The sequence below is a fragment of the Pygocentrus nattereri genome, chromosome 5 (genome assembly GCF_015220715.1).
Source record: "Pygocentrus nattereri isolate fPygNat1 chromosome 5, fPygNat1.pri, whole genome shotgun sequence".
Classification (NCBI taxonomy): Eukaryota; Metazoa; Chordata; class Actinopteri; order Characiformes; family Serrasalmidae; genus Pygocentrus; species Pygocentrus nattereri.
In genome coordinates, this window is record NC_051215.1 from 44,188,300 (window position 1) to 44,202,157 (window position 13,858).

Genomic DNA, 13,858 nt, shown 5'->3' on the forward strand with positions numbered 1-13,858 from the left:
CGGAGGCTTAAGGGAAATGTAGTTTTTTTTACGCGCAACTTCCAGCCGAGACAGGAACCGGGTAGTTTTTAGAGGATAAAATAAACGACTCGTTCTGAAAGACGCTTAAAGCTCAATATCAACGCCGTAGAAATAGGACCGCATCATAACAGAGGACACTGTGACACTCTAAAACAGTGTGACGACACGCCATGTCATGTCAATATGAACCTGCCATCGTACATATGCTGTTTGCCTACTGCCCATCATTTGATTACGATGACAGAAGCTCAAAAAGAGAAAAAAGAACACATTGCAGACAACCAATCGGACCCAAAATAAACGTGCCAAAGTTGAAAAAGTCGCCACTGGCGAAAGCTATGGAAATAAAACTCAACAGTGACTCATTCATTTTTTTTTATTTTTTATAAGTATCGATTAGTTCACGCTTTGCACAGACGCCGGTCTCCTTACAAATCACCAAGTACTTATGTTTTTTTTTTCACTCTCTAAGCCTTAAAAGATGTTAAATGTCTTACCGCAATACGAAGTGTTTTGCAGCCATATGTGTATCTTCATTTTATTTTCCCGTGTTTCCAAAGGAGGCTTAGGGTCTCTCGGCTGGAACCGCCTGCTGGAGTTAGAGCATAAATTTGATATTATTTTGGCTAGCCTAGCTTATATGAAGGAGAGTAATGAGAACCGAGACTACATGTCCCAGAATACTTTGTGCCACGTGCGTCGTTTTTATTGTGGTGGGTGACGCAGTGCGCGTCTCCGCGTTGCCTCTCAGTCAAAGAGCAGTAAATGGAGTCAAGCGGTCACGACACGAAACTATTAATAACGAATAAAGTTTTAGTTATGTGTAACAGAAGTTTAATGAGTAGGGCATATTTGTAGTGTGACAAGGTTAGTGTATACCGTGGATGTAGCTGGCTAGCTGTGCAGCGAGGGTTTGTTTCGGTGTCTTCTCGTCCTCGCTAAGGCCTTTCTAGCTCCGGCTGCTGTGTAGCGTTTGTTTAGCTAACGGTAACGTTTTTAAACATCCAGCGATTCAGTTGAGCATTTGGACGCCTGAGCACACAAGGCGACATGACAGACGAGAGTGCCGTTGTAATGCAACAGATTTTAGACAGGTAGGTGAATTAATGTTGATTGTGAACCAGCTAGACATTTCATCTCGCTAACTTGGCTAACCTAATGTTAGCTAACTGGCTAACTGGCTGGCTAGCCTGCAGTTTGCCTGTGAGTTAAGTGTGTAAGGTTTGCTAACGCAGACCACTTTTTACATGTTCTTCAAACTGAAATGCTATCACAAACTGTGCACAAGTCCTGGTACGATATGACCGCTTCATATGTTTTTAATTTCTGTTGTTAAATGTGCCAACATATAGATACATATAGGGGCAAGTGGGTCCGTTTAAAGAAGGTTTACTCACGTAACCTGTAATGGTATTTCAGCTGGTATTGTACAGAACCTACACAAAACCTTGCGCTTCTTAATGCAGGTAGGGCTTGTGGTCATGTTCCCTCTTTCTTGCCTGACATGACATGACTGGCATGTTTACGCTGGGATTGAATCTTCCAGCATGGTGGCAGCCTGTGTTCGTTTTTGTGGGTGACACATGAGTGTTGTGCTCCCTGTTCATCCTGACTGGCTCAGGTCTGTTGTTCAGTTCTCTTGTTGTGATAGCATCACTGGCAGCATGCTTTGCTGGACTCTGCAAGATGTCCAGGCAGAAAACAATGGCTTTACACATGAGTGACATATTTCAGGTGAAATCAGATAAGCAGAAAGCAATGTCCTCGTAAAAAGAGAAGTTTGACATTGTACTGACAGCAGATCTAGGATCTGCATATTCCATCACTTGAGAAGATCTTGATTTGCCTTTGGGAATGGATCCTCACTCAAGCAACTTGCATAACTTTATATATATATATATATATATATATATATATATATATATCGCTGCTGTTGGAAGAAAACCTCGTATCTCCATTTTTGTCATTTTTCAGGTTTTGACATGTTTACAAAGCACCTGTTGCCCTTTACATTGTGTGTAAATTTCATGAAGAATGGAGCAAGAGAAACGGCCCCAAATGACTTGGAAAGACGTCTGGTTCCATTGTCTTGCATTAAAACTACAGTATGTTTTTTCTTTCTCCTGTAAAGTTCGAATTTTGGGGATACAAGATTTTCTTCCGACAATAGATAGATAGATAGATAGATAGATAGATAGATGTATATAGATATATACAGATATAGATAGATAAATAGATTTAATTCAAAATTGGCATTTTTAGTAGGTCAGACCAATTATAGATAATTTTAGGGGTAGTTTATAATGTGTTATAGCACACAGACACTAGTTCTGTAGAGCATGGGAAAAAGGCCACCAAGCAGGGAAAGGTGTGCGCTAGCTCCACATGGTTATTGTTGGTCCTGTAAAGCACAGACATGGCCTACTGATACCTTGGCTGTGCTCGAATGTGTAGTTAAAGGCAAGCAGCTTAATTCATTGAGGTTGCAAGGTCACCTGTCAAGAACCCTCAGAGGAAGAATCTAAGAATTTATCCTTGAGTGGCACCTGAATTTGATAAAGACCCCTACTATAAGGTACTGGAGGCCTAGGCAGCACCCCTTTTACACATATTTAAAAGGTGATTGCCTTTCTTCATGATTCATTTGTAGTTACCTAAAAACTCATTGGTCACACCCACCTGTAAACTGTCATAATGACATTGAAATGTAGCCTGACGAGCGTTATCTTGACGTGTTGCTCTTGTTTTAGATCGAGTTTAAGTAGTGCCTGAAGCAGTGTAAGAAATGTATCTTTGCCATTAGTCATATGGTCATCTGGAGGTTTCGTAGATTTGAAATCCCACACATGACATGGACACGTGCGGCTGATTGCGACTCTAAAGGCTGTACAATTGTAGCTTTAAATGTTTTTTAAAATTGTAGTTATTTTAGTTTTAATTCATAATAATGTCTAGAACAACACCAAAAGTCTTAATGTTGGAGATTTATGTTCAGTTACCTTAGAGCTGTAGAAGCATCCAGTAGATCACAATTTATTTCTTCAATTGTCTAAATTTAGGAATCTTTTTAGTAAACACTCCTGCTGCAGCAATGAGTTATTGATTTGTTGTGCTTTTTTTTTTTTTTTTTGTCCTCTTGTGGTGCCGGCCACTTGCTGTGTTCTGACCTTGTCTATGTTTTTTCCACTGAGAGTCGTGTTTGCCAGAAGCTCTATGCTTGTGTCCCTGTGCTGTAAAACAAATCAGATAACTGGACCAGGGACTGGTCAGAACGCGTGAACAGGCAGGTTTGTTGAAGGATAATGTAACAGTGTTTAATTTGTTAATTACACACATGCAAATTCAGTTAGGGTCTGCCTTTTGAGCCACTGGGCATATGTGTTTTCTCACATTCGTGTCTGAAGGAACTGTGTTTGGAAGATTAGGTTAATTATAATTGCCAGTAAAAGAAATGAAATTCTCTTTGTGTCTGTCATTTATTTACCATGTTGCATAATGAACTTTTGTAGCACAGGGTAGTCGTGTAGTGTGCTTATGAGAATATATGAGTAGGACTGTCACCATTGCTTGATTGAACTTGATTAAAATGTGCATTCTTGATGATTTGGCCATGATTGATTGGCAGGTTAAAAGATAAATAGAAGATAATTCAATAATAAACAGAACCCATTTACGTGCAGCATGTGTTTATATACATTTTGATCGTTGTTTGCTCTCTTTGCACGAAGTGATTACCCAGCTGTCATGAAATCTTTACTCTGTTGCCAATGTAGTCGATAGTGACAGCCTTAAATATGAGTAGTAACTCAGTTTGTCATTGTAGTTGCATGTGTATATTGCTTGTTGCATGCTTTTGGCATCAAAAGAGTTAATATTGTAGCTCAGCTGTTCCATGCCCGGGTGCAATCATATCTGTATTGCTGGAACTGCATTGCTTAAATCTTCACACGTGCAGAAGCCGACAGCGGCGTGGCTGTGTGTTATAGGCAGCCAGTGAGAGGTTACAGCGAGACAGACTCTATCAGCGTCATCCACAAACCTGAGAAGAGCTCTTATCAAGGCCTGCCTGCCACCCCCAGCTGCCTTCCTCTGCAATGCAGTCTTTCACTTTCAGAAAGGAGAGAGCCAGGCTTGAATCCTGCCTGACCTTTAATGCCAGACTTCCCTTTTCTTTTTTTCCAACCTCTTTTAGCTCTTTATTTTAGTCTCATTTTGATGGCATTAGACCGCAGCCCCCTTTTCATCATCTCAATTAGCTATTTTGGTAGACTTACAGATGTCATATACGCTTCCCCCTCCAACATTTTATGAAACGGTACCTTACATGTCACATTATGTCTTCTGTTGTTGTAGCTTCCAAGTCTGTGTCTGATATATTTCCAAGGGTATTTCACAAAGCAATATTTCCCTATTCGGCTGGTTAACTTGAGCTGAAGTCCTAAACAGTGTTTGCTTCTGGCTTTTCATATCCGGCTGATTGAGAGAAATATCCTGCTTTGTGATATATCCCCCTTCGACTAACATGGACTGAAACTGACCCTTTCGTCCTTTGAAATGTCATGCTGTGACCAGTATGGCATTGAAAATCTAGGTTACATTTGGTTGCTTGCCAACAACCAGGATGTGAGAAATAATATTGAACAGGAGCATGTTCTTGACCAAGAACACCGAAACCAGACAGTTCCATAATGTTCTAATGAGGAGCCGAACACAATCAAAGCACTTGAACACCAGTATTACTGAGGGTTTGCATGTCATGCAGAGTCTCTCATTAGATTGATTCCATGTGGATTAAACTGGGTGGACAGGAATAATCTTAATTTTTTTTTTTCTTTCATTTTCAGGGTGGTACTTTATATTTTTTCTCATTGAATGGCTAGCACAGCTCACATGTAACTAAATTGTAATGCTATATATATATATATATATATATATATATATATATATATATAATTTTATTTTATTTTATTTTTTAATTATTTATTTATAATGTTAGGTGTCTGCAAAGTAAGTGAAATATCTGCAAACTGCAAAGGTAGCATAGCAATTATACAGTTTTTAGTTTGTTAATTTAAGGTTACTAAAAGTTTAGTATTTTTAATAAAGGTTAAAGTTAGTATGTTAGTAAAGTTATGTAAATTGTGTGTTTCAAGGAAATTAGATATTAGCTTTTCCTGCAAACTGTATGTTTAGATCAATTACATCCATCCTTGCTTTAAGCATTTGCAGGTGAAATGTGATCTATAAAGAGTCTTGTGACATTCGTGTGTGTGTGTGTTGGGGATTGGGCTGATTAGGAAAACATGGCTGTTTCTCCAAGTTAAAAGTATTGACATGCTTAAGTTCAGAGAGCAGTTAATAGGAATGGACAGTCACTTAAGAAGGTCATCATTATTAACAAGGCCTGTTTGCACATTGGTTTTGGTCTTGACTTAGTTGCAAACAGGCATTATGTGAGGCAGTTTGGCCATCCATCTGTTCAGAGAGTCAATTTAACATAAGCAATTTGATACATGATACGCATTCCAACACAATAAAGAGCAGATGACACTATTTAATCCACTATTAACTTCAAAACTGTGATAGATTTTTTCACCCCATGAAACAGGCCATGTGTTTGGTAATGTCTGCCGGAATATTGTTTTGTTACTGTTACTGTTTTGTAATGATTAGCAAGAACACACAAGGCATTTCAAACATGATAAGGCAAAGAACCTGTTTAAACTTGTTGTGTTAGAATCTGTTAGAATCGATATCATCAGACGTTGTATCCCCATGACTGAAGAGCTATGAAGTTCAAACAATATAATGTCACAAAAAGTGTCCAAAGGGATTAGACTGCGGTCTTGCAGTACATTTCAGCATGAAGCATAAAATAATTACTGCTCATATTGAAAATAGTCGTGGTTTACATTTAGTTTGACAGGTAGGACATATAATGAAATGTAACGCAACTTTGTGTTTACATGTGTTCCCTGTTGAGCTTTGTTTGGAGGTGCTGCATTTGCCTAGAATTTGATGGTTACAAATCAAAACCGTGGCTCTTCCGCAGTTCAAGAGAGCTTATGGGACTTCAGATGGACTGAGTAATTCTAAATCCACAAGAAACTGAAATATCTTGTCCTCCTGTGTTGTCGGTCATTGTGGAGCACCTGTGCATTGAAGATCCTTCAGGTTCCCACCGTCATGTGCCTCAGTCTCAGTGAAAGAAGCCTTTGTGAGAAGATTTAAATCCTTTGTTAAGACCTAGATCATAGACTTCTGTAGCTTTTGCAAGGTGACTGTAAGATGCGTAGTAGCGGTTTATCAGTGTTGGTGTAGACCAACTGTTGTTTCCTGAGTGTGTACTGTATGTGGTTTTATAGATAGCCTTTATAGACTGTGTACTCCCATGATGCAACATTTTGAGAAATTTAAGTACATTTTCTTATCCAGCAAATAAGTAAAATGAATTTTTAGACAGCTGCACTAATTAAAATACATGAAACAGATGGATGAATAATTACTGGCTTGAAAGGTTGAGGTCGTCAGGTTAAGTTCAGCGGAGGCTTCAGGAAAGTCCTGAATGTCACTGTAGTGTCTGTCTGGGGGGTCTCGCACCGGGAGAAAGCGAGAGGCTTAGGAAGCACTTTCCATTTTGTTTACTAATTGTAAACTGTCCTTTGGCTCTCCAGGAGGAGCTTGTAGTGGTCTGGAAGTAAAACTATAGTGGCTATTGAGCCTGACTCTTAAGCTAGAGGGGTTATCGGTTCCTCAGACCCCTCAGTGGTGTAGCTTCTTAATACCTGTGTAGTGTAACTTGGCTGCAGTCAGGTGAAGAGAAAAGTGAGCAGGATCATTTTTCTAACCTGCAGATAGTATCTAATAGACCCTTAGGGTCATATCCTGCAGGTACTGAAATGTTAATGGTAATGAAGAGGTCTGGGACCTTAATGTTGAATGCTGGAGTGAGGTTGCTTCGCTCAGTAACCGTGTTGATTGTAGTGAGCTTTAGTATCACAATAGAAAGTAGTCATGTTATGCAGTTGGAACACCCTACTACACTCACACACAAGTGCAAAGCTTTTTTAGGGGGTGTGATTCTTGCTTCTCACCACCATCTGATCTGAAAATGGCTGTATGTACTGTACTGTACACCTGTAACAATACGCATTTAACTATATCCATATTTTAGATGCGGTTTTAAATGGTGGGGTCAAGGTTTGGTTTGGTTTTCACTGTTTTATTTAATTTATTTTAAAGATCAAATACTACACAGGTTTGATTCAGAAAAACACATTTCATTTTAAAACAGACTATTACAAAGTAGCTTCTTTGTGAAAAATAGTGATGCTACAAAATTATAGACGGTGAACTAAGCTGCAAACAATACCTAAATACACTGTATGTCCCAAAGTAATCAAACACTTCTAATGACTGAATTCAGCTACTTTAAGGAGCACCCTTTGCTGGGGGTGGTGTTTCAGTGCACATGTACAGTGTGTCTAGTCTTCATAGTAGAGCATAGAATGGGACGCTCTGGAGCAGCTACACATGAGCCTAAAGTCACCCTGTCCAATGCCAAGCTTCGGCTAGATGGGTATAAAGCCCCCCAGCATTGGGCTGTGAAACAGTGGAACTGCTTTCTCTGTATTGAAGGCAGTCCATCCAGTACCTTCGCGATAGGTTGGAGTAGCTTTTGTGATCCAAGACTAATTATCCAGCATCAGTACCAGACCTTACTAATGCTCTTGCGGCTGAATGCAGTCAGATACTCACAGCAATGTTCTAACACCTGATGTGAAGCAGAGCGCAGACAAGCTCACTATTAAACCCTGTTAGATGAGCAGGTAGAGTAGGCACACTTTTGGCAGCACATTGAAATTAGGATCCAACCAGATGCCTAGCTTTGATACTGTATCTTTAACGAAATTTCAGCTGAATTTGCGAGGAATGGACACATGCCATAAAGATTGTGTGGTGTATTAGTATTTGGACATTGATGTTTGATTTTGTCTTCATTTCTTGCTTCATTGTTCTTCTGTTATCACAGATCCGGTTTTTATGCCCAGTCGAGGCTTTTCTGCAGCCCTTCACACAACACTGAGCCACAGTGAAGACAGATTTTTATTTTTCTGCTGACCTCAGAACTGTCTTCTGTTAAAGTGGGTAAAGGCTAGGATATTGGGCTCATGTTGATATGTGTAAAAGTTAGGATTATTTTTGCAAAGCTGATCCTAGATCATCTTTTTCAGACTGTAATTTGAGTGAAAATAACCTGAGGGTTAGCCGCTTATCCCTGTCTTACTGTTATACATCCCGAAAGGGATTTAGGCTTAGTAAGTTCCCACAGTCATTAAAGTCACAATTTCTGACTTTGAGCACAGCAGCACTGGCATTAGACCTTAATGAGATGAGGGATGGGGCAAGGAAGTGGAATCTTGTTTTCATTTTCAGATTGAAATTCTTCGTGCTTATATTGTGAGAGAGGATCCTTGATGTGTGTGTGTGTGTGTGTGTGTGTGTGTATATATATGTGTGTGTGTGTGTGTGTGTATATATATATATATATATATATATATATGTGTGTGTGTGTGTGTGTGTGTGTGTGTGTGTGTGTGTGTGTGTGTGTGTGTATATATATATATATATATATATATATATATATATATATATATATATATATATATGTATGTGTGTGTGTGTGTGTGTGTGTGTGTGTGTGTGTGTGTATGTATATGTGTATATATATATATATATATATATATATATAAAAACCTTTAAACCTTTCATTATTTATCAGAGAGAGAAATAAGGAGCATTGTAAATTTATAAGTACATTTAAAATGACTGAATATCGTATATCCGTTTTGCATGGTAGCCTTTCCTTGATCCATAAATACAACTATGGTGTGTTTTCTTGGCTGCCCTCCCATTTTATTTACTGCATGACTTCAGCATTCAGAGACGGCACTTGATAAGATCATTTTTGCAGATGTTTGATGTTTTATGCAATAATAATGTAGTTGGTTCATTATGTCAGTAGGCTAATAAATAAAGAAGCTTTACAAAGTTTAATTAATTTGGATCGCAGTTTTAAATTAGTTTTTAATCCGATTTAAAGAAAATGATTGTTGTCTGACTAAAGGTGCATATTTAAGGCAAATAACATTTTGAAGACTTGATTTATACATAAGAGAGCGTCTTTGGTAGTGGGCAGTGCTGTTGACTGAGCACCAACCACCTGCAGACAAGTTTCTTTCAGGATGCAGTTGTCCTGTGCCCATCTCTAGGGCATGCCATCATACATATCCTCTCTAAATACAGCAAAGGCTGCAGGGCTCCAGACTAACGCTGTCCTGTCATCCCGGGGACGATAAAAATAGCACACAGGGCGGTGGTTAAACTCTTTTCAGACAGTTCAGGGATGATTAGCTTGAGTGCAAAAACTAAACACTTAATGCCGTCCATGCCTACCCCAACCATAGCAGTGTACAGTCCGTAAACTGGTTTTGAATTACTTTTAGTAGCATTTTTTAACCCTCTATTGAAAATCTTGCCTTAGGGCAACTAACTAATTTTCCTCACTTTAGAATGACATTATATATATTTAAAGACAATGATAGAGGTAACAATAATGGAAAGGGTTTGAGTAAGTCAGTAAAAGCATGTACTTGGTCATGCTGTCTCATCTCTGTCTACTTTCTTTTTATTTATTGCTCTCATAATGTGTACATTAGAGGGTTAAATTAAATTTCTGTCAGCATAATCCAAATTTATATCAGCCTATCAATGGGAATACCAATGTAATGTTAGCATAAAGCGAATGATTATTTCCCCTCACAATTTTTTAAACATCTAACTAAATTGTGGACAATTAGAGACCGGAACAGACATTTAAGTATAAATTTAGAAATTTTTTACTTTTGTTTTTTTTGGATTTTTACAGCCTTTCCAGAAACTTCTTGAATGTTATGGTAAAGACCAGCTGAGTGCTTTTTGTGTTCAGTGATAAGTCTCGCAGTGTCTGAGCCTTCAACCCTTTCAGACTCAAATTATGTTCCTAGGTATAAATTCCATAAATAATTTGAAGTTATCTAATAGGAATGATCTCGCTCTATTTTAATTCTGAATGCAGCCATAAAGGTAGTACATTAAATGTTAGTAATTGTTTAGAATCACTATTTATTAGCTATTTCTGATGTTTATAGCAGGGCATGCTGGTTCTAAAGAGCATGTTCCAGTATTAAAATGTACTAATTTTAAGAGTTTGAGTCTGAATATACTGACATTTATGATGGATGTCAAGAATACAGGTCATCACAATAAATAATGTTTCAAACCATTACATATTTAGTTAGAGCTTTTGATAAACATACTCTTATAGACACTCTTGTGTAGATATAAATGTGTTTATGGGCTATAGATATGTTTGTATGCATTATGTGTCTGTACATAGGTATGGGGTGGTGCTGTGTTTTCTAAGCATATATTTGGTGTATTGTTATCTGGCTTCATTTTTGAGAATTCATAATATGGAAGTACACAAATTTTAGAGAATAATGTTATGAGAACAAACCAGTTTAACATTTTAAATGGTCAGTTTTCACTTTGGTGTGGTTGGCTATTTTTTCAAGACGGTTCTGGGATGATTTTGAAAGAAGTTAGTCTGGAGCCTTGGACTGTAATCGACTTTTAGACCGTACTGTAGATTACGGCATTTAATCTGCCGCATTGAAACGATACTAATATTCTGTAAAGACATAGAACGTCAGAAAATGTTTTACTGGCTTGATTTGTTACAGTGCATCATTACTGATAGTCTTTGTGTTTACACCTTAATGAAAGGTGCACTAGACGTAGATGTGAACCCTTCAAATTTAGAACTGTCTTTTGTTTCCATATAGACCTATATGTATTACATGGTATCTGTGCATTATCTCCCGGGGGACAAAGGGACGACAGCAGGCCAGGCTTGGGTTTCTCAGGGAGGATAGCATTTCTGTGCTGTTGTATCGGAGGCTGTCACGACGGAGGCCGGGTTACGGGAACAGGAGTAAGAGCTGCGCGGAGAACGTTGAGAAGCTTTCCTTTGTTCCTCTTGTGAAGACGTCTGTCCACTTTCCCCCCGTTAGGTATGCAGGTCATTTTCAGGTGATCTGTTTTCATTTGGACTTTTTGTTCTTCTCTACCTATTGGTCAGTTTTGGAGAGCTGCTTCTCGGGCTATTCAGTGATATACGCAAAGCTGCTTCTGTCAAATGACCACATACAGGACCAAGAGGGCTAAACACAAGCTACTGTACACTGGCTTATGTAGAGATGGCTCATTTCCCTTTTGAGAGAAACTTCAGAACATACTATTAGAAGGTGGTATTCTGGAAATGTCCTTTGACTAGGAGCGAGTGACTCAGTTCTGGAGGTATCTAGATCATTCAAATGGAAGTGTTAAATGACAATCATCTTATTTTGTCTCATGTGGTCACCCTATGGCCTTTTGGTCCGGCTTGCACTGGAGGTTAATGGTTTCGGCATGATAAGAGGAAGGAACTGCTCTCTTAAGTCATTTGAGCAGCTCTGCCTCACTCATGTTTAATTCAGGACCACAGGATGGAAAGAATCACCTGAGAGAGTGGCCGAGTGAGGTGGAGAGCAGCAACTGTGCTCCTGCTCCCCCACCAGAGTGGCGCTCATTGGGATGGACAGTGCTGACAGAGGACCAGAGATTTGCCCTGCATTATTTATAGCCAGCCTGAGCTTTTAATTATAAATGCAGTATTATGCGATTGGGCTGAGCCATATCTGACTCTCCCCTGGCATCCTGTAGCAGGCTGATGAAACCACAGCCTAGCATGGTTGAAGAGCAGAGGGAGAAAGAGAGACTTTGGGGAATGACAGACAAAGTACAAAAATATGAATATTGAGAGAGGTCATGATTGTTTATCTCACATAAGATGGCTATAGAATAATGACACCCTTGCTTGTTCTGTATTTAGATGTAATCTCTTCAAGTCTTGCTCATTAATACATTTAATTAATGTTTACGAACATGACGTCTTATTTTTTATATAATTCTTATAATTGAATAGAATAACTAGTTCAGTGCCCTGATTAAGGTTGATTACTTAGGCTTAAGCAGCTGTTTTATGCCATAACTGACATGACATTGCAGCAAAGTGGAGGATATTTCAAGTGCTCTGTACATGCTTACAGTGTAGCTTGTGGCAGGAAGTAATAAATATATTTGAAACTTTGGGTGTGGTGACTGCGTGCCCTTACTGTTTTCATTAGAGTTGTTCACCTAACACTTGACTGCACCTCGAACATTCACAGTCTAGCAATGTGCGACTGTGTAGGACCATGTGTGCGGCCTTTGTGAGAGCCACACTGCACGCGTTGCGTTGCAGACACTGAGAAACTGTTGCCTTTGATCCAAACAGCGCTTCATTTAACTCTTCTAAAGTATGCTGTGATGCGGCCGTGGAAAACCACTGCTGTATACCGAGTGATTTCTCTCCGTTAGCCTGTATCTTCTCCTAAAGTGTTTAACGCTGGATGATTTCAAAATTGATTAAATCTAATAAGGCATGGTTGCAGATATTTTTCCGCTACAGAAATCGTTCCGACATCTGTTGACCTTCACACTCACTTAATTTCTGAGTTTTGACACTTAGTCACGCTGCCATTTATGGACACCTCTGGCTATGTGTAATTATTAATTGATGCATTCTGCACATCAGATGCGCTGCTTTGAATTTGGGATTCAAAATGTTGTATGCTGATTATCAGCATATGACAAATCATTCATTTGGATGGAACGTTCTGCTCCCACACTTTCTAGTAATTACAGTTTAGGTGGAGATTGTGTACAGAATGGAGATTAATCATTGTTTCAGTGAGCCAGTGAAATGCCAAATGCTCAAGGTTCAGTGTAATTAAGGAAATAGGAATGTAAATGTCACGCTGGCAGAATGAAAATAAACAGCTGTGGAAAATCAGGCCGCCGGCACACAACAGGCAGATGATGGATTGAAACGGGGTCTTTTCCTGACTGTTCAGCCGTATGATCAGAACTGTGTTGGCAGCAATAAATAATGCAAATATAACAGAACTTTAATTTATTTTTATTTATTTATTTATTTATTTATTGGACCACATATATGTATGCTTGAATGCTATGAAGCATTATCGGGTGTTTGTCCCTGTTCCTAGAAGTGACTGGTTCAGTCAGACATGGATGTTAGATTATGTAGATTACAAGAGTAGTCTCTTTCCCTCTTTCCTGAAAGGTAAAGCGTGTGAACGCAAGAAAAAGCAAGGAAGAGTAGGCACAGCTTAACTGAAGCTAGTGGTAAATAGTGTCATTTGCATATGGTAATTGGTACAAATGTTGAAGTTGGCATTAGTATTACAAATTTCAGCATAAGCTACTGAAAAAGATGGAATTATGGAATATTAAGCTTTGAATGAAGAGCCACGTAGCCGTCATGCATTCTGCAGAAGTGAGTCGTCACGCTTTTCACATGAACAAAAGTTGTTTTTTTTTTCTTCCTTTCTCTTTCATTTTCTGTGCTTTTGTTTATTGAGCTGGCACATCATATATTCTATGAGTCATAAGCTCTTATTCATGTTAGCCTAGTTATTAGTGCTATTTTCTCCTGCCCTCTTTGTGTGCTGCCTGTGGGATTATAAAAAGGGCCAAAAATTGCATCACCTCAATCATAATATGAACACAAGTAAACGCCAAATGCATGCATGCCAATTTTTTTTATAGTGCATGATTTTGCCAATCGTAGAGCTAACCCTGCAGCCATGATTGAGAATCTGTGAACCAACGTCTCTTGAACCATCATCCAGTC

At 38.8% G+C, this 13,858-nt stretch overlaps 2 protein-coding genes across 2 annotated transcripts in view; one reads left to right on the plus strand and one right to left on the minus strand.

The window, feature by feature from the left end:
* cpeb3 (cytoplasmic polyadenylation element binding protein 3) overlaps positions 1–614 on the minus strand; it is a 56,998-nt gene extending 56,384 nt beyond the window's left edge. Inside the window, exon 1 of the mRNA XM_017696680.2 lies at positions 519–614. Within this exon, the coding sequence (XP_017552169.1) occupies positions 519–558 (40 nt within the window). The 5' untranslated portion in view covers positions 559–614. The remainder of the gene's footprint in view (positions 1–518) is intronic.
* A 123-nt stretch (positions 615–737) lies between these two features.
* march5 (membrane-associated ring finger (C3HC4) 5) overlaps positions 738–13,858 on the plus strand; it is a 34,057-nt gene continuing 20,936 nt past the window's right edge. The window contains exon 1 of the mRNA XM_017696686.2: positions 738–1,115. Within this exon, the coding sequence (XP_017552175.1) occupies positions 1,072–1,115 (44 nt within the window). The 5' untranslated portion in view covers positions 738–1,071. The remainder of the gene's footprint in view (positions 1,116–13,858) is intronic.